At 38.2% G+C, this 20363-nt stretch overlaps 1 protein-coding gene across 1 annotated transcript; it reads right to left on the bottom strand.

Annotated features, from left to right (window-relative positions):
* Positions 1–5190: 5190 nt before the first annotated feature.
* Positions 5191–11264, bottom strand: LOC149257379 (ribosomal RNA small subunit methyltransferase, mitochondrial-like). The gene is made up of 4 exons (XM_089370789.1): positions 10962–11264; positions 10076–10120; positions 9597–9890; positions 5191–5364 (listed from the first exon to the last, which is right to left on the bottom strand). Exons 1-4 carry the CDS (start codon positions 11262–11264, stop codon positions 5191–5193), a joined length of 816 nt encoding a protein of 271 aa, XP_089226915.1.
* Positions 11265–20363: the final 9099 nt, after the last annotated feature.

Below are 20363 nucleotides of genomic sequence, written 5' to 3' on the forward strand. Positions count from 1 at the left end.
CAATAGTGAAGCGGTTAATGAAAATGAAAAAGCCATTTTTGGATAATGCAAGGAGTGTATGCATCGCACAGCAGTGCATAGAGTGATGAAGTTTTTTTTGAGATTAATTTTGTATGTATGGGTCGCACAGCAGTGCAAAGAAAAAGAAAGGTTTAGAACATAACATGTAACATTTTTTTTATGTGCTGGAAGTTTTTTTTGTAATGTGCAGGAGCACATAATATTTTTATGTTGAGCAAGCATATGAAAAAAATTATTTTTACAGTAGTATGTGTAAAAATAGTTTTACACCAGTGAATGTAAAAGGGGTTTTACAGCAGTAAATGAAAATGGGTTTTTACACACCAGCAGTGTAAATTCTCAGGAGGAGACAGAGTTTTGTTTTTTGTTGGCTGAATGTATTTTTCGGTGAATCCCTCTCAGTAAAAGAGGATGAATATGTATCAGGCATTATATTTTAATGAATACAAATCTCTTTGTGTGGGTATGTAATACTCTGTTCTCAGTCATTTTTTTTAAAAGCTTCCCTGTGCAAAAAGATTCTGTGGAAAGAAGGAAACAGAGCATTGCCTCTGTGTGTTCAGTTTGTTTGTTTTTGGGATTTTACAAGAAAAATCCCCAACAGTGGTATCAGAGCTGGTCCAGGCTCTTTGAAGCTGTCAAAGAAGTTGAAGGAAGGTTCCTTTTGCTGCAGCAATAAAGCTTCTCCAGCAGTGTGAAGTCTCAGGCAAAAGGATTCAGGTATTCCTCAAAGTTTTTTGTGTTACTGTTGAAGAAACAGTCAATCATTTTAAATACATAGTGAGGGATTTTAAACATAGTTAAGAATGGCAAGGTCAAGGAAGAAAGCTTCCAATCCTCCTAAGGTTGTGTCTCCCTCTTCTACTAAAATATAAAATCTATTTAAAAGCATTCTATTTGAGGTTCCAAGGTTCGATGGGAACTTTGATATATGGGAAATAAAAATGAGGGCTTTCTTACAGTCTGAAGGGATTGAAATCTGGGAATCAGTGATTGATGATAGCAAGATGGATAGAGAATCCAAGGAGTACAATGCAAAGGCAGCAAAGACTATCTTGGATGGACTGCCTGATTCTGTAAAGAAGAATCTAGGAAAATATTCATCAGCAAAGGATATATGGGACAGACTTCATGACCTTCATGCAAAGGGAGCACTGACCATGACCATCAGTGAAGAAGAAAATTCTGAACCCATCATAGAAGCTGAATGTGAGAAGGTTGACCTCATCAAACTTCAAGTAAAAGAAAGGGATGAAGAGCTTGCCAAGCTTAAGAAGGAACTTGATGAAAGCAAGAGGAAACATCATGAAGAAGTCATGTCCATGACAAATCAGTTGAATAGAGCAAAGAAGCAGGAAGACGCCTTGTCAAGTCAACTTGAACAAAGGCACAAAAGAGTGAACAAGCTTGTAGAAGGGATTGGACAGTACAAGGTAGAGGTCTCCTCCTTTAAGTCTAAATTACAAGAAGCCAGGAAGCAGGCACAAGGAGCAAAAAAGAAAATGGAGAGCAGTCAAGCAGAAATCTCCAAAATGAAGTCAGATATCATCTCTTTTAAAATAGTAGCAACTGAAGCTACTTGTAGCAAAGAAGAAACTGAGGAACAACTTGCAAAGAAAAATAATGAATGTGAAAGATTGGAAGAAGAGATTGTCCTCCTCAGGAAAAAGGTTGAAGGGATGAACAAAATCATGAAGAGCTCTCAAGCCTTGGATGACATGCTCAGCTATCACAAATCTCCATCTGATAAATCAGGACTCGGGTACGTAGGTGAACCCTCAAATAAGAATGAATATGCTTTAAGCAAAGGAGATGTAAAGAAGCCAGAAAGAAATTGTGATGCTCCTAATTCCAGCAAAGGCAAGGAGAAAAATGAAGGCTACAATAGAAGAAATCCTACTCCAAGTAGAAAACCAGCTCCAAGAAGAAATGTAGCTGATGTCAAAGAGGCAAGAGGCAATGGTTATCATCAAGGGATCACAAGGCAGAAAAGCTTCAAAAGTACATCAAGGAAACCTCCATCTCCCAGGTACCAAAGTTCATTTTTTGGTTATTTTTATTCTTGCTCAAACTTTGGTCATATGGCAAAAGACTGTAGAGCATTTCATAGAGATAGATGTTGTAGTCTTCGACAACCTCCAGGAAACAATTTTGCAAGAAGAAATCATGAATTTTTATTCGTGAACAATGTTGAATGTTTCAAGTGTCATAACATTGGGCATATGGCACGTGACTGTAACTTAAGATGGGCTCCTATGCAAGCTAGACCCACACAAACGAAGAAAGTTACACAAGTATGGAGAAAGAAGGAAATACAGCCTGAAAGTCCCTTGAGCTCTCCAGCTGATCTAAGTTTCTTTTGAGAAAACTTCGCTGAAAGAAAACAATGCAATATGCACAGAAGTGCGGAGAAGAAAAATGGGCAGCGTTGAAATGTGAAGTGCAGCAGTGCGATAAGAAAAATGAGAAGCAGTAGAACGCACAGCAGTGTGTGAGTGAAGATAAAGATGAATTCGATGTGAATCATATGCATTGTATATGCATTGTAATGCAAAGCAAGGAGACCCGCACAGTAGTGCGAAGGCAGAACATAGAACAGGGGCAGCATGGAAATTTTTTTTGTGGAACACATGGATTGAAATGCATAGCAATGGAATGTAGTTTTCCTTTTATGTAATATGAGAGAATATACTCACAGCAGAGTGAGTGTAATACACAGCAGATGGAAATGTTTTGTATTGGCAATGAAAACGCAAAACAGTGAGAGGAAAATGAGAAGAGGGAAAAACGCAGCAGAGCGTAAAATGCCCAGTGTTTGAAAATGCAATGAAATTTTTCACACAGCAGTGAAAAGGGTAATGTAAGTCTTGTTTTTGTTGTTGGAGAATATGTAGTAAAAACACACAGCAGTGTGAATATGAAAAATGCAGTAGCATGAAGATTTTTTGTTGAAGAAACGAAATGTAATGGGCAGCAGCGCATGTAAAAGAAATTTTTCTTTACAGCAGTAAATGTAAATGCAGTTTTTGTTGTTTGCATCTGAAATGCAAGTGAGACACAGCAACAGTGCGATTGTAATCAATGAAGGGGAGCAGGCAGCAGCGTGAAGTTTTGGTTGTTGTTCATTGTGAAAACAACAGGAAGGGAATGCGCAGTAGCGCAAGTGAAATGTAATGCAAAGAAAACACAACAGCGTGAAATCTTTGCAGTTGTTCTGTTGAGAAAACAAAAGGCAATACGCTGCAGCGCGTATGTGCTAAATGAATGTAAGAGACAGATTGAAGTGCCTCTGAAGAAGGCATGTTGGAGAATCCCTCTGTTAAGAGGAAGATCTGTTGTCTTTTGGTGAATCCCTCTGTCAAGAGGAAGATGCTTTTCAGCATAGTGTGGTAAATCCCTCTGTCAAGAGGAAGATGCTTTTTAGCATACACTGGTGAATCCCTCTGTCATGAGGAAGGTGCTCTTCAGCACAGTCTCAGGTGAATCCCTCTGTTAAGAGGAAGACTATTTTGTTGTTTGTGGAACTGCATCAGAAGCAGTTGGTGAATCCCTCTATGTGAGGAAGATATTTTTGTAACAGCAGTTGGTGAATCCCTCTATGTGAGGAAGATGTCTTTGTAACAACAGTGTTGGTGAATCCCTCTATGTGAGGAAGTGTTTGGGTATGATTGAATGCCCAGCAGTTGAAATTAAAGGGGAGTGTTGGAATATTAATTCCAACTGCAGGCACCGTGGACGCAGCGTGGACAGCAACTCAGCCAGCACGTACAACCCCGAAACCGCTCAGCGAAACCAGCAAACCGCCTGACACATTTCGGACCGCTTTTGTGGTGAAAGCAGTTTTCGTATAATCGACTCCGATCCTATTATCCTCAGCCACGTGGTCCTCTGTATACGTCAACAGAACTGAAATTTCGGAGCCTAAAGTTCAGCGTGAAGTGGGCTCCCGATATTCATTCCAGCCGTCCGATCGCCTTCGTTGTTCTCCGCCGTCGATTGCTTCAAACCTGCATACGAGCCAGCATTAAAAACTTTGCGTGGAGTGAATTCAATTTTGTTTGACCGCCGACTAAATTAATTAAACGCCATGCTGAGAATTAAATGGCATTTGCAGAGGTGTTGACCATTTTTGAGAACACACGCACATATGAATAAAAAGGGGAATGCAGAACTTTGGTGTTGCACAGCAGTGCAAGATAAAGAAAACAGGGGAGCGCATATGTTCTGTGAATGTTTTGTGTGTTGACCATTCTGAAATGAAGCCACTCAGCACACGCACGGGGGAATAAAAAAAGGGAACGAAGATTGAAATGAAGTTTTGTTGCAGCGAAGAACCTGTGTTGACTTTTGTGAAGAGATTTGAAGTGTGCACAGCAATAGTGAAGGGGTTAATGAAAATGAAAAAGCCATTTTTGGATAATGCAAGGAGTGTATGCATCGCACAGCAATGCGTAGAGTGATGAAGTTTTTTTTGAGATTAATTTTGTATGTATGGGTCGCACAGCAGTGCAAAGAAAAAGAAAGGTTTCGAACATAGCATGTAACATTTTTTTTATGTGCTGGAAGTTTTTTTGTAATGTGCAGGAGCACATAATATTTTTATGTTGAACAAGCATATGAAAAAAATTATTTTTACAGCAGTATGTGTAAAAATAGTTTTACACCAGTGAATGTAAAAGGGGTTTTACAGCAATAAATGAAAATGGGTTTTTACACACCAGCAGTGTAAATTCTCAGGAGGAGAGTTTTGTTTTTTGTTGGTTGAATATATTTTTTGGTGAATCCCTGTTAGTAAAAGAGGATGAATATGTATCAGGCATTATATTTTAATGAATACAAATCTCTTTGTGTGGGTATGTAATACTCTATTCTCAGTCATTTTTTTTAAAAGCTTTCCTGTGCAAAAAGATCCTGTGGAAAGAAAGAAACAGAGCATTGCCTCTGTGTGTTCAATTTGTTTGTTTTTGGGATTCTACCAGAAAAATCCCCAACAATTTTTAAAGCAAAAGCCAGTCTGGTTAGACTACAGTATCCGTAACATATTTGGCATTGAGAATCCAGAGATAACGCTACAATGAAGGCAACCTATTTGGCTACCGTTCCCGCTTGGCAAGATCCTGCCCGTCGTGGCCGTATACGTCGGGTGAATGAAAACTATATAGATAGTGATCAGCCCACTGACATTCTCAAATTCTGCGTTGCAACAAATCGTCCTAAACTGCCGTATTGTAAAGCGAGTATGTGTTGAATCTCAGAAATCTGGGTGTTTGCCTCTGCCTGCCTTGCGGGAATGCAGGAGGAGGCAAGGTTAATGCCATGAAGCCGAGTAATGCCTACCATTCTCTGCATTTTAATTGTAAAGAAAGAGCATTGTGTAATTCAAGCATCTAATGACGAGATTGAATGTCTTTGCTTAGAAACCAGCTCCAAAGTATCTGGTGATGGCCTGGCCGCCAGTAAATGTGAATTGTAAGGGTGAGTAAAGTTCCCCGCACACCAAAAGCTGTCGTCCGCGGCCTGAGTTTATTTGTAATGAATTTCTACGTATAACAACTAAAAAAATTTCATTCCAATTAACAATATACAACTTGGAAATGCTAAAAAATTTAACTTACAAGATATAAAATAAAATCGTTTTGAAGAATTCTCGTTTATTATTTCCTTTCAATCATCTTGGCGTAGACGACCATTATATCCTTTAAAATTTCATTATAAAGTAAAAAAAAAAATTATGATTACTAAAGTCGTTATTTAAATCTAAAACTTTCTACCTTTTTATTTCAATTTTATATAAATATTTACACATCACAAGCCTTACCTATTTCACTTAGTTTCCAAAAAATCTGGAATGTTCAAGGCAAGCACCAAGGTGTATTCCTGTCCACCTTCCATCACGTGTGGTTCTCACAACTCAAAGCCACTATGACACTAGTGTAACACTCATAAGCACATCATCACTACACTCAACTTCCTAGAAATTGTTATTTATCTCAAACTAGAGTTATTTATATGTATTATAAAAATTAAGTATAACATTAAGATTAATGTTTATATAGGTTAGAATGGTTATCATATAATTATGAAATCAATAAATATTTATAAATTTAATTGTTTTTAAATTTTAAATAACAAAATAATATCAATTTTCTTGTTTTTGTCTATATTTTTGCCTCAAAATGGGACCCTATGTTTAAAATTGATAAAACGCAAGGCGGACCCACACCAAACCATTAGTGGTTTGCGGAGCCTCGCAGGTGGTTTTGAAATTTTATAGGTTTCCGCATTTAATCGTAGCCATCGATCTTGTGCGTAATTGTTCGAGCACTGGCTGGAAATATAACCCAAAAGAGGATATACCTGCATCACACGCAAGGGTGAATCTGTTCTCAAAACTGCTCTTACCTAAAAGAAAAAAGTATTTATTATAAATTTGTTATCAGCGTTGCAAAACACGGTGTAGTCAATTAATTATTAAATTGTTATCAGCGTTGCAAAACTCGGTAAAGTCAATTAATTATTGAAGGGCAACAACTTCGAAAACTGAAGAAATAACAGAACTGGGAACAGAAAATTTAGAAATCTAAACGGAAAATATGAAAAACTTGGATAATGTTAAAAAATATTACGCAAAAGGGCCTGAAAACCTCTGGTTCACCCAGAGCGTCATTGTTCTGGGCAAGATTTGATTTTGTCGTTGGATGGAGCAACTAAATAAATCTGTAACAACTGGAAACCTTGGAGAAAGAGAAACCAAGAAGAGAAAAGTAGTAGTGAGTATTGAAGGTATTGTATAATAATATATATTTTTTTAAACAAAGGAACTAGAATATTTATTGATATTTACAATAGCCCAAAGTGTCAGAAATTCATGATTCAGCATAACGCCCAGGAGAGACCACTTGTATAATAATATTTATATATATCTTTTCTCGTTCTCATGACTAAAAGCAAAATCCAAGGTCACCTTGACTAACCAGGAGTAGGAATTGTCCTGACCGTGGTCAGAATTTGGGTTAAAAAATTTCAAAAAATCATGTAGAGAGCAGTGATCAAATTTGAAGGGCAGGTCTTAATTTCATTTAGAAGGGCACATATTCAGGTCGCACTTCTATAATGAAAAGCATAAAAAAAAAGAGCAATTCAATTGACAACAGTAAATTATTTTCAAATTTCTTTTTATTTTTTCACAGGAAAATGGTGGAACAACAACCCCATGGATGTTGTATATAAGGCAGGTCTGATATGAGCCACAGGAAAATGGTGGAACAACAACCCCATGGATGTTGTATATAAGGCAGGTCTGATATGAGCCACAACTAATATATCGAATGCATTTACCATTAATGGATAAAAAGGAGACCTATATTCCTGCTCCAGTTTAGATAAGGATTAATTTTGTAGGAAATTTTTGTGACCAAAACATTCAAGCCAATATACAAGTAGCTCAATCAAATTTAAGTTTATTGCATGAACGAAAAAATTTAGTAAAATTCTAAACAAGTTTAAGATTCAACAAACGAATGTACAAATGTGTATATGTTTTTGGTATCTCATTTTTTAATATGAAAACATACCAGGAATTGGGAATCCGCAAACAAATCAAATCCAGTATGTTAGGAAGCTTGTTGAATGCGCTCCTCTCCAAGCATAAATCGTGCTTAAACCTTGCTTGAAAGTCGTTTGCTGAATGATGAATCTATGCTCCTCTCCAACTTAAATCGTCATCAAACCTTGCTTTAGGCAACCTTCAAGCACAACCCAATGAAATTACAGACCTAATACATGGCTCATATTGACATCTAGTCGCTCTCAATTGAAACTACCAAATGTAATGGTATCAAGGGGTAGTTGTGACATAATAATTAATAAGAACTTCTATCATATGCACAATTAAAAAAAACAACTCGAAAAGAAACTGTTGTTTTTGAAATGGGAACAACTGCCAAATGTAATGGTATCAAAAGGTAATTGTGACATAATAATTAACTAGCATTTGCATCAGATGTTGCAAAGGAAACGCCGTAAGGCATAAATTGAAGAACACAAATACAACACAAGATTACTTTGATAAATAATAAAAATATATTGACCACTCAAATCAATGCCCCATTAACTGGAACCACTTAGTAGACATATCTATCGACATTAGGATTATACACAATGATCAAGAAATTTCCCATATACAAACAACACCTTCCACAACAACCTTTTGTCACGTCCACATTTTAAAAAATGCCTTGGAACATGATTGGAATCTCCCACATTGTCTTTTTCATTATGCAGATAAATCTTCCCTATTGCTATTTTCATCATGAATATTGTTAGTTCATTGTTGTAAAGTGTTAGTGTGTTAAAATATACAAACAGCACGTTCCACAACAACCTTTTGTCACATCCACATTTTAAAAAATGCCTTGGAACGTGATTGGAATCTCCCATATTGCCTTTTTCATTACGCAGAAAATCCTTCGATCAAGTCTTGTGTAATGTGCAAGACTAATCTTTGTGGGGAAGTCACCGTTGTACACTATGATCCTTTAGAGCCTTTCAGGATTTTAGACTCTCTTTCAAAATGTTGGTATTTATATCGGGGCCTACCTTCTAAAGAGTGGTTGTTACCAACGGAGTCACAGATGAGGCTTTATTTAATGAGCAAAGAATATTTTCCCTCGTACTCCAACTTTAGAGTACAAGACACTAAAAAAATTATGCAGCTAAAAGTGATCCATCTTCAAGATATTTTTCCTGTCAGTTACGAACAAAATGTTTAAAACCTCAGTTCTGCGAAGAACTCTGTTAAGTTGGAATGTAAGAGTTTGCCTTGTATTTGACAAGAGCTTGAGAAAAACTTCGCAGAGGAAATCGTTCAATAGGAGGGTTTCCTTTTCCCTTTTTCAGTTATATCTGTGATCATGAGTTTCCATTAACCCACAAGTTTCTTCGGATCAAGGTCTGATCCGTGAGTATTGAAAACTGTTTTCAGCACAAATTCACCTTAACATAAGCAGGTTTCAGTCTTTTAACATACATCTCATAAGTCCTGACTAATGAGACAACCGACTAGGCTAAACTGCTGAAACCTATGTGATTCCATTCTAACTAACTTGAATGCATGCTGAGACGAATTGATTCAAGGTAAAATATTTGCAAAAACAATAGTTCCCAGAAGAAAAGGTTTCAAACATGTTGAAGAAAATAAATATGAAGAGATCGAAAAAACATAACTAATTCATATTGAAACGCCTGTCTGCTTAAAGTATTGCTTGCAAAGAAAAACCGAAGATGATTCGTCCTTTTAACTAAAAAGGAAAAATTCATCCATTTGCTCATACAATGCAAATGTACCTATACTGTTTGTTGAGAAATTGCTGCCATCCATGCTCTAAATGCCTTTAAAGAAGATAATCTTGGGGAGCAAATAAACAATAGCAGGGATATATGCCTTCAAGATTAAAATTGATGAATAGGAAGATTGCACCGAGAGTCTTATTCTTTCTGGTGAAACACATCAGAGTGAATCTATTCCATTCACTCAAGTCGACTGGAGGAGGCCATGCCCTTGGTTCGATTCTCACAACAGAGGAATCCACTTTAGGGCATGGCGTAAAATGCCTCTTGCTCACATCCATAAGGAGCTTGGTACTGGCCAGAAGATCCACATTGACAGCCAGGCGATTGAAAAGGGAATCACCAGGCTTTGCCACGAGGCAGTGGCCAAATTCCTTATGAAGCATGAGGGTGGCACTTCGAAACTTGGGCATGGTGGACAAAAGCTTGAAGATGAGTGGAGATGATATCTGGTAAGGTATATTGGATACACATATGTCAAAAGTTGGCAAGTCTGTTTGTAGTATGTCCCCTCGCACCAACTGTCCATAACAGAAAAGAAAAAGGAGATAGTCATATTAGAGAAGAGCAACTTTGATTTATCGTAATCCCAACAATTAATAAGGTATCACCAAAGACAACAATCACAAGGAACAAAAAAGGAATTGCAAGAGACAATTACGAAGACATCACAAGGGAACCTGCAAAGCACATAGCTTAGGCTAACCTTGCAGTAAACAGAATCTCTTTCCAGTGCATTTTCCTTGTAAATCTGGCAAAAAATTTGCCAGAATCTTGGAATTACATGTTTGAATTGCATAAATTTAATACTGAGGTGCCCAATTGGACATAAGGGGGTAGGGAATCCATCTGCAACATCAAATTTGCAAAAAGAAGAAGTGTTTTATTGCCAAAATTGGCATTTTTCATTGCCAGACAGAAAGTGCAGTACGTTACAAGATTATAGCTTCCCAAAGCACACAGGTACTTCTAAGCATCATTAGATTGGAGAAAGGTAGTAACTGAAGAAAAGAAGGCTGCCATCACATAAGCATGAGGACTTCACCCCATAGCCAGTTTTCATCGCATAGGCATGAGAAATTCACCCTAAACCCAGTTTTCAGATTGGCAAAGATTTGAAAAAGTTTTAATGTATGTGGTATTTCACAAATAAACCTTCTTCAGTATTGTTGTCAATGTAGGATTTTTTTTTGGTTGATGTTTCCAGTTTACAAATGCAGCAAGCGCACCCTTCTCCATTATGGGATTATCACGATGAACTGAAGTCAGGTCATGCAAAAAGCATGCCCATTTCCATTATGTGAATATCACAACGAACTATAGCAGGCTGACAACAGATATTCGAAAACATATGTCTCAGTGATTGTGGCAGAAGACCTACACCTTGCCCCATCCACATGGAGCCGAAGCCTGAGCCGCTGCTTACACAGGTGCATAGAAGCAACAGCTCATGAAGGGAAAACATGTCTCTGAGGATTTGAAACTTGGGGTGGGCATGAAGAGTCACAATCCATGTGGAATTGACATATTGTTAATGAGGTAAATAAGGTGAACGAATGTAAAAACAAGATGCAAAGGAAATTGGAACTCACCTCTAATGTCTGAGCCATTTTGGTCCCCTTTATGCGTTTGTGAACTACTTCGATCATCCGGGGATCGATCTCAACTGCGATGACTCTGTGGGCGGCCTGCAGCAACTCTAGGGTTAGATTTCCAGTACCCGGGCCGATTTCCAGGACGGTATCGCTTTCTCTCATGTCCGCTTTCTCAACGATGGATTTGAGAACACCGGGATTTGTGAGAATGTGCTGCCTGCTCAGTACAGCCTTGGGATCAATCAACTCCACCCACAGACAGTACAAGAAAAGCCCGCCAACAGGGTTAGTGGGACGCATGTAGCACTAGAGAGCCCGGTTCAGCTGCCCTGATGAAACTATTCGATCTGCCAAATGAAACGCCCAAACCGTTTGGGCAACCCTTTTGAATCAACGATCAACGGCTGAAATTGTTGCAATCGTCTAACATATAATCGTGTGGCTTACACGATGACAGGTAAGCAGAGAGGGGAGTTGATTTCAGAGGGAAACGCCTTACGGCGTAATAAGAACTTGCATCATATGCACAATTAGAAAAAACAACTCAAAAGGAAACTGTTGTTTTTCAAATGGGAGTTTCTAAAATGGGACTTAAGTTTTAACATGAAAAGAAATTTACAAATTCAACATTCCTAAAATTCTAATTTTTTCATTCCTAAAATTCTAATTTCAGGAAAAATGAAATTTAAAAAAAAATTGACAATTTGACAGCACTTCTTAAAAAATTTTAAGATATTATTCCAATTTTTTTTTTAATGACAAAAATCAATTTTTAAATTTTTTTTTACTGGTAAAATTTTCTTCTTACTTCTCTGACTTGCCAAAGACCCTTTGAAGGGCTCTGACGTGTTCAATTTTGATCCCTGGTAGAGAGTGTTTGAATTTTGTTTTTATGGTGAAAATGTTTCAGCGCCATCAAAAACATCTAAAACACCTAAAATTTTAAAGTTTAACAGCTATAATTTAAATTTACAAAAATAGTTGCCCAATTTTTTCTAACAAAATTTCCATAACTTTTCAGTCAATTCCTCCGTCTAGTTAGACTACGGCTAAAACCACAGCTGCGGTAACAGAATCCGCTGTACCCAGTGGGCGTTTAACACGAAATTTGATAAAAGTAGCGCAAGTCAATTGCGGGGAGTTTACCTATGCGCGTCTTAATTCCAAGAAATATTGTCGGTGTCTGATAAGTTGGCGGAAATTTTGGATTTCCCACACAATGGGATGTTCCAAAAGGAATGTGAACGAAATTTTAGGAATGGTCGTGTAGGCTGATGACGTAAAAAAGAGTTTAATACTTTCATTTAATTTTGTGGTAAATTAATGAGCCGATAAGTCTAACTTTTTGGGTATCTAAAATTTTATTATTCTATAATTTTTATGTTTTTTGTTTTTAAAGTTATAGGAATTTTTCTTATATTTTAAGAAAATTTGGTAAGAATTTTTTTAAATTTAAGTTATAATTGTTAAATTTCAAAATTTCAAATACTTCAAACCCTTTTTATGGTGCTAAATCTGATTCCAGTATCAAAAATATAATTCAAACAGTATCTCAACAATTTTATTTTATTTTTTTACAATCAAATTCTTCCTTCCCTAAACTGACTCCATTTAAATTATTTTAAATAAATCATCATTTTAAATAATATTATAAACCTTAATTTCAAAGTTCGTGGCGTCATTCGCCCTCTCATGTTTTTTTAGTGATGCTTCTTTAACCTCATCTGCCTCTCCTTCAATTTTTTGTTATTATCATTTTTTTTTTAAATTCCTCATGGATTTAACGTTAGAGCTCCTTTGGATTAGAGCACCCGATTATTCTTCAGATTCTTTTCGTTTTGCTTGAATGGAATGAATGTGACTGCAATCACTTGATGGAAGGAAAGGCTTGCGACTTTCAACGGTTGGCCAAAATCAAGATATTACCAATTTAGCAAGACACAAATCTATTTTAGTTCCACACTTTTAGCTGTTTGCAATTGTGCATTCTGTGTAATGCTGTGTATTGGAGAGGCATATTTTTATATTCCTAACATTTATGAAATGAATCACAAAGTAATTAAAAAAAAATTATATATGAATGTGTAAATAGTGAAATAAAAATTAATAAAATTTGAAAATATAATTCATAAAATGGTGGAGCAGATCGAACGGCGGACAAAGATATCGGGAGGCACTTTGCTGCAGAACTTTAGCCTCCGAAAAATTACATTGGCTGATGTCAGGCGAGTGACACGCGGCACCACCACATCGTATCGGAGTCGATTGCCGGATTATTCCTTCGCCGGAAAGCTGGTGCGAAATGTTTCCGGCGGGTTTGCTGAACGGTTTCTGGCAATGTTACGGCTGCGTTGAAATTACAAATTCAACACTCCCCTTTAATTTCAACTGCTGGGCATTCGGTCATACCCAAACACTTCCTCAAAAATTCAAAGCTTTTCTGATCCAGTGGCTTTGTCAAGATGTCTGCAACCTGTTCTTGAGTCCTGCAATGTTCTAGGATAATTTCTCCATTTTTCACCAATTCTCTGATGTAGTGAAACCTTGTATCAATGTGTTTCGTTCTCTTATCAAACACTGAATTCTTTGACAATGCAATAGCTGAGCTATTGTCACAAAAAATCACTGTCGCTTTTGCCTGCTCTTGGCCTAAGCTTCTCAACATCATTCTCATCCACACTGCTTGACATGCTGCTGCTGTAGCTGCCACATATTCAACCTCTGTTGTAGACAATGCTACAATGGACTGCTTCTTAGAAGCCCATGAAATGGCTCCTGAACCCATGTGAAAGACATAACCGGAAGTGCTTTTCCGATCATCTACACTTCCAACCCAATCACTATCAGTGTATCCAACCAAATCTGAATGTTCTGAGACAGTATATAAAATTCCAAACATTTTGGTACCTTTGACATACCTTAAAATTATTTTTGCTGCCTGCCAATGTGCCTCATTTGGCCTCTCCATAAATTCGGAAATTAAACTAACAGCATACATAATGTCAGGTCTAGTTGCTGTTAAATACATAAGGCTGCCAACAATACTCTTGTACAAACTAGGATCAAAATCCTTGCTGTTGTCCTCTCTGCTGAGTTTTAATCCCATTACTGTGGGAGTGATCGCTGCCTTGCATTCTTGCATGTTAAATCTGCTCAATACTTGATTTACATATCTTGCTTGTGAGATAAAAATTCCTTTTTCATTTTGATCTACTTCTATGCCTAAGAAGTATCTCAAGAAACCCATATCAGTCATTTCAAATTCCTCTTTCATGACTGATTTAAAATTCTCAATGAGCTGATCATCATTACCTGTGAAAATCACATCATCAACATACAAGACAACAATCAAAATTTTACCATCTTTTTCTTTGATGTAGACGGTGGGTTCTCCTTCACACTTGTCGAATTCATTATCCAATAGATATGAATCTATCCTGCTGTACCATGCTCTTGGCGCTTGCTTCAGCCCATAAAGAGCCTTCTTCAATTTGCACACTTTGTGCTCTTCACCTTTCTTCTCATAGCCGAGAGGCTGTTCAATGTACACCTCTTCTTTTAACACTCCGTTTAGGAATGCTGACTTCACGTCCATTTGGTAGACTTTCCATTTGTTTTGTGCTGCTATGGACAACACTGCTCTCACGGTTTCCATTCTTGCAACCGGGGCGAAAGTCTCCTCATAATCTCTCCCATATTGCTGCTTGTACCCTTTGACAACCAGCCTTGCCTTGTGTCTTTCTATCTTGCCTTCAACATTGCTTTTGGTCTTGTAGACCCATTTCACTCCAATGACTTCTTTTCCGTTTTGGTAGCTCAACCAAGTCCCATGTTTTGTTTCTCTCTATGGCATTCATCTCTTCATCCATAGCTTCTATCCATTTCCTATCTTTAATTGCATCCTCGAAATGAATAGGATCATCAACATGACAATACAAGGCAAATAAGGAATTCATTCCTTCATCATAAATGTCACTTAGATTTCTAAATTTCTTACCTCTTTCACTTGGTGTGCAAGTGCTTGAAGATGCACTTGAATTTCCTCCTTGTGGTGTGCTTGGAGAAGCACTCTCATTTATCCTCAATGGTGTCCCTTCCTGTCCTTGTGTTGGCGCTGCTGTTTGGGGATGCATTTCAGCCACTTCCTCTTCATCTTCATCATGAGACAAACAGTTTTTAACATTCACTGTTTTCTCTATGCTTCCATCCCAAGCTTCCTCTTCAATGAATTGAACATCTCTGCTGACAAAAAACTTCTTGGTAGATGGGATATACAACCTGTAGGCTTTGGATTCCTCACTGTATCCAATGAAAAGACATTTCTCCCCTTTGCTGTCCAACTTCCTCCTTAGCTGATCTGGTATGTGTGCATAGGCCATACATCCAAAAATTCTCATGTGGGTGACTCCTTGCTTTCTCCCACTCCATGCTTCTTCTGGCACTTTGTTCAATACTGCTTGTGTAGGACACCTGTTCAAAATATACACTGCACAATTTACAGCTTCAGCCCAATAATCATTTGGCAAATGCTTTGCCTTCAACATGCTCCTCGCCATATCCATGATGGTCCTGTTTTTCCTTTCAGCAACTCCATTTTGCTGCGGAGTGTACCTTGCTGTAAACTGTTTATGAATTCCATTTTCTCTACAAAATCGTAGTAATTCCTTGGAGATATACTCACCTCCTCTATCAGTTCTCAAAACTTTTATATGCAGCCCGCTTTGGTTCTCCACAAGTGCTTTGAAATTTCGGAATTTCTCAAACACTTCACTCTTGTTTTTAAGGAAGTATACCCAAGTTTTTCTTGTAAAGTCATCAATGAATGTTAGGAAATATTGGCTGCCTGCTAATGATGGAGCTTGCATCGGTCCACATAAATCTGAGTGGATGATCTCTAAGGGTGCCTTTGCCCTTATGCTTTTACCTGATGGAAAACTTTCTCTATGTTGTTTCCCCAAAATGCAACCTTCACATAGGCTGTCTGGTTTCTCTATCAATGGTAGTCCTCTTACCATTCCTTTCCTACTCAACAAGTTTAGACCTCCAAAATTGAGATGTCCAAATCTCAAGTGTCACAGCCAATTTTCATCCTTTGGCACGCTTTGGAAGGCCTCTTGGGTAACTGCTGCAATTACATTTTTGTCTTTCAAATCTGCCCTGATTCTGAGAGGGAACATCCTGTTCCTTGTCATTTTTACTTCAGCAATGCATCGTTTGCTGGGTGCTATATCCATGATGGTGCATACATCATTTTTAAAGAAAACATTGTACCCCTTATGGACAAGCTGTCCAATACTCAAGAGGTTACATCTCATTCCAGGGACATAGTAGACATCTGCTATGGTTTTCCTTTCTCCTTGCTTTGTAAATATTTTTACCTCCCCTTTTCCCATAACAGAGATTTTGTTATCAGTTCCAAGTGTAACTTCTGATTTCACATTCTGATCTAGAGCAGAAAAGAAGGCTATGTTTCCTGTCATATGGTTGCTGCAACCTGAGTCTAAAAACCATATGTCTTCACTGTTTGTTTCAGCCATGTTACAAGCTAACAACACATTGTTTTGGCTGATGTTTTCACTAGTAACATTTGCATTTTGTCTATTGCTCATATCATGTTGCTTCTTCCTACATTCACTGGCATAATGCCCATATTTTTTACAATAATAGCATTGGACATTGGATTTTTCATACCTTTGTCCTTGAGCATGATGTTGTCCTCCTTGTTGGCTGCTGCCTTGGCCTTGGTTCTGATTTGGATTGCTGCCTCTTCCTTGTGCATTTGCTGGGCTGTTCCTTCCACCTCTGTTCTGGCTTCTACCTCTTCCTCTCTTGTTTCCTCTGCCTTGACCTCTTCCTCTTCCAAAAGACATCTGGGTCTTGAAGGCTTGCTCTAGAGATGAGTTTTCATTTCTACTCAACCTCTGCTCATGTGTTATCAGTGATGCATGAAGCTCATCAACTGAAAATTTTGAGAGATCCTTTGTCTCTTCAATGGTGGTGACAATTGCATCAAACTTTGAGGGTAAGACCCTCAATATTTTCTCCACAATCCTCCTATCTTCAAGGGTTTCTCCATGAGTCCTTATCTGTGTGACCAAACTAATTACATGTGTGAAGAATGAGTCAATGTTGTCTGACTCCTTCATGCACAGATTCTCAAAATCCTTCCTCAGCAATTGTAGTTTTGCTGTCTTCACTCTCTCCATGCCTTGATAGGCTGTCTTGAGGGTTTGCCATGCTTCATTGGATGTCTTAGCTGTTGTTAACCTTGGAAACACGCTTCCATGCAATGCTTGATACAAGAAGAAAAGGGCTTTTGAATCCTTCTTCCCTCAGCTCTTTAATAGATCCTTCTCTCCTTGAGTTAATGCATTAAACTCATTTTCATCTGCTGGTTGTTCAAAACCTTCCTCAACTATTTCCCATAAGTCTTGGGAAGCAAACAAGGCTTTCATTGTTATTGCCCAATAGTCATAGTTTTTACCATCAAATAATGGGAGCTGCATACCCATGCTATTACTGGTACTTGTGCCAGCCATTCTTGTAGCCTCAACTATGCTTCAATTTCTTGACTGTGTATTTTAAAACAACTGACTGCTTCTTCAGCAACACATAAAAAAACTTTTGAAATACCTAAATTCTTTGCCTGAGACTTTACTTTGCTGGAGAAGATCTACTGCTGCAACAAAGACTCCTCCCTTCGGCTTCTTTGTCACCTTCAAAGAGCCTAAGCCTGCTCTGATACCACTGTTGGGGATTTTTAATGGGAAAATCCCAAAAACAAACAAATAAAACACACAGAGGCAATGCTCTGTTTCCTTTACTCCAGGATCTTTTGTGCACAGGGAAGCTTAAAAAATTTACTGAGGAATAGAGTATTACACCACCATAAAAACATTTCTATTCTTTAAAACAAAAATCACTGATACATATTCATCCTCTTTTACTGAGAGGGATTTACCAAAAACAACATTCAAGCATAACTCTGTTTTCACCCTGAGAATTCACTGCGCTGAGTAAAATTCTCATTTACATTTACTGCTGTGAAAACATTTTACATAGACTGCTGTAAAAATCCTTTTTACTTACTGGTGTAAAACTCTTCTTTTACATACTCCTGAAAAAAAAAAGCATGCGCTCCACCATTTTCTTTATGCACTGTTGTGCATTAATACATGGTTTTCTTTTGCTGCACCTTCGTTTTACAATGCCCCACAAAAGACATTACAACCCACGAGCTCTTTTCATTTGGCTCGCTCTCTTCAAAAATGAACGCACGCACGAAAACATATACAAAAGGATTTTTTTTTTAAAAATACCTCCAGCATAAAGGAAACATTAAGTGCCGTAAAAAAAACATAAAAAATCTACCTACGCATATGACAATTCATAAATAAAAAGTATGGTCAATGAAACTTAAATTTTACTCCACGCCAAGCTTTTAATGTTGGCCGTATGCAGGTTTAATCAACCAACGGACGAAAATGGTGGAGCAGATCGAACGGCGGACAAAGATATCGGGAGGCACTTTGCTGCAGAACTTTAGCCTCCGAAAAATTACGTTGGCTGATGTCAGGCGAGTGACACGCGGCGCCACCACATCGTATCGGAGTCGATTTCCGGATTATTCCTTCGCCGGAAAGCTGGTGCGAAATGTTTCCGGCGGGTTTGCTGAACGGTTTCTGGCAATGTTACAGCTGCGTTGAAATTACAAATTCAACATTCATTTATGTTCTTGGTTGCATCGTGTGTATTGCTGGGCAGGATGCATTGAAGTTATTTAGACTCTATAGATTGCACTGTTTTTTATGCCTTGGGATTCATCGAGATCATAAGGGCGCTAAGTTGTTTGGGCCTGTTTGGAAGTTTGTTTTGTGTGCTTTGAAGCGCTGTGAAATTAGGTCTAGGGCTGGAAAGTGTTGTTCCGGTAGAGTTTTTATACTATTTTATTTGTGGGTTGTCTTGAATTTGATTGCGTCTTTGTTCTCTTTTCTTGCAGCGGGATGACTTAAATGGATGTAGACTCTCTATCCCAGATGGTCTGATCGGAGCCAAATGTGCCATTGTTTGCAACATTGGTCATTTTGACAACAGCTTTTACATGCAAGGTTTTGAATTTGAATTGAAGCCTCAGACGGATGAGTGGGTGTTCCCTGACACCAACAGCGGCATCATCGCTCTCGCAGAGGCACGTTTGATGAACCGGGGTTGTGCTACTGACCACCCAAGTTTTGTCATGTCTTGCTCCTTCACAAAGCAGGTAAATATTTGCGATGACATGCTTTATTATATTAGATTGCTTAGGCATTCTAACTACTCATCTATGTTTTTGCATATGTTGCATTGGTAGATGCGTCCATTCATGGTTGATAATCGCTGCTTTTTAACTACAGGTTATTGCTCAACTGGAGCTCTGGAACGAGAAGTCAGGAAGCACGAGGAGAAGGTCTATGTGCTACCTAAGCACCTAGACGAAAAGGTGGCTGCTCTGAATTTGCTGAAGTTGGGAGCTAAGCTGACGAAGTTCGCTCCTGAGCAGGCAGCGTACATCAATGGGCTGAGGGACCTGACGAGCCTGCCCACTACCGATACTGAACCGCTCAGTGGCTCCAATGTTATCCCATGTAAGACTATGATGATGTTGTTGAGAGAGTACAAAAGTGGATGAACACCTCAATGTGGTAGACATTTTATTAAATAAATAAGAACCAACGACAAGAGAGGTTTTGCGAGGTTTTGGGCATTGGATCCCTGCCCTGCACCAATTTTTCTTGTTTTATGTAGTTCCGGTTCTAACACTGCTAACTCTATAGTTTAACATCAATGTTAAATTTATAGTTTAGCATCAATGCTAAATTTATAGTTGTACATTGCAACCAAAGGAAAATTTAAGTAATTAGGTCTAGGGCTGGAAAGTGTTGTTCTGGTAGAGTTTTTATACTATTTTATTTGTGGGTTGTCTTGAATTTGATTGCATTTTTGTTCTCGTTTCTTGAAGCGGGATGACTTAAATCGATGTAGACTCTCTATCCCAGATGGTCTGATCGGAGCCAAATGTGTAATTGTTTGCAACAACTTTTACATGCAAGGTTTTGAATTTGAACTGAAGCCTCAGACGGATGAGTGGGTGTTCTCTGACACCAACAGCGGCATCATCGCTCTAATGAACCTGGGTTGTGCTACTGACCACCCAAGTTTTGTCAGGTCTTGCTCCTTCACAAAGCAGGTAAATATTTGCAATGACATGCAATATTATATTAGATTGCTTAGGCATTCTAACTACTCGTTTATGTTTTTGCATAGGTTTAGATGCGTCCATTCATGGTTGATAACCGCTGCTTTTTAACTGCAGGTTATTGCTCAACTGGTGCTCTGGAACGAGAAGAAGTCAGGGAAGTA

Source organism: Pinus tabuliformis, chromosome 6 (assembly GCF_031772625.1).
Source record: "Pinus tabuliformis cultivar Carrire ecotype Pingquan chromosome 6, CPIR1, whole genome shotgun sequence".
NCBI classification, from domain to species: Eukaryota; Viridiplantae; Streptophyta; class Pinopsida; order Pinales; family Pinaceae; genus Pinus; species Pinus tabuliformis.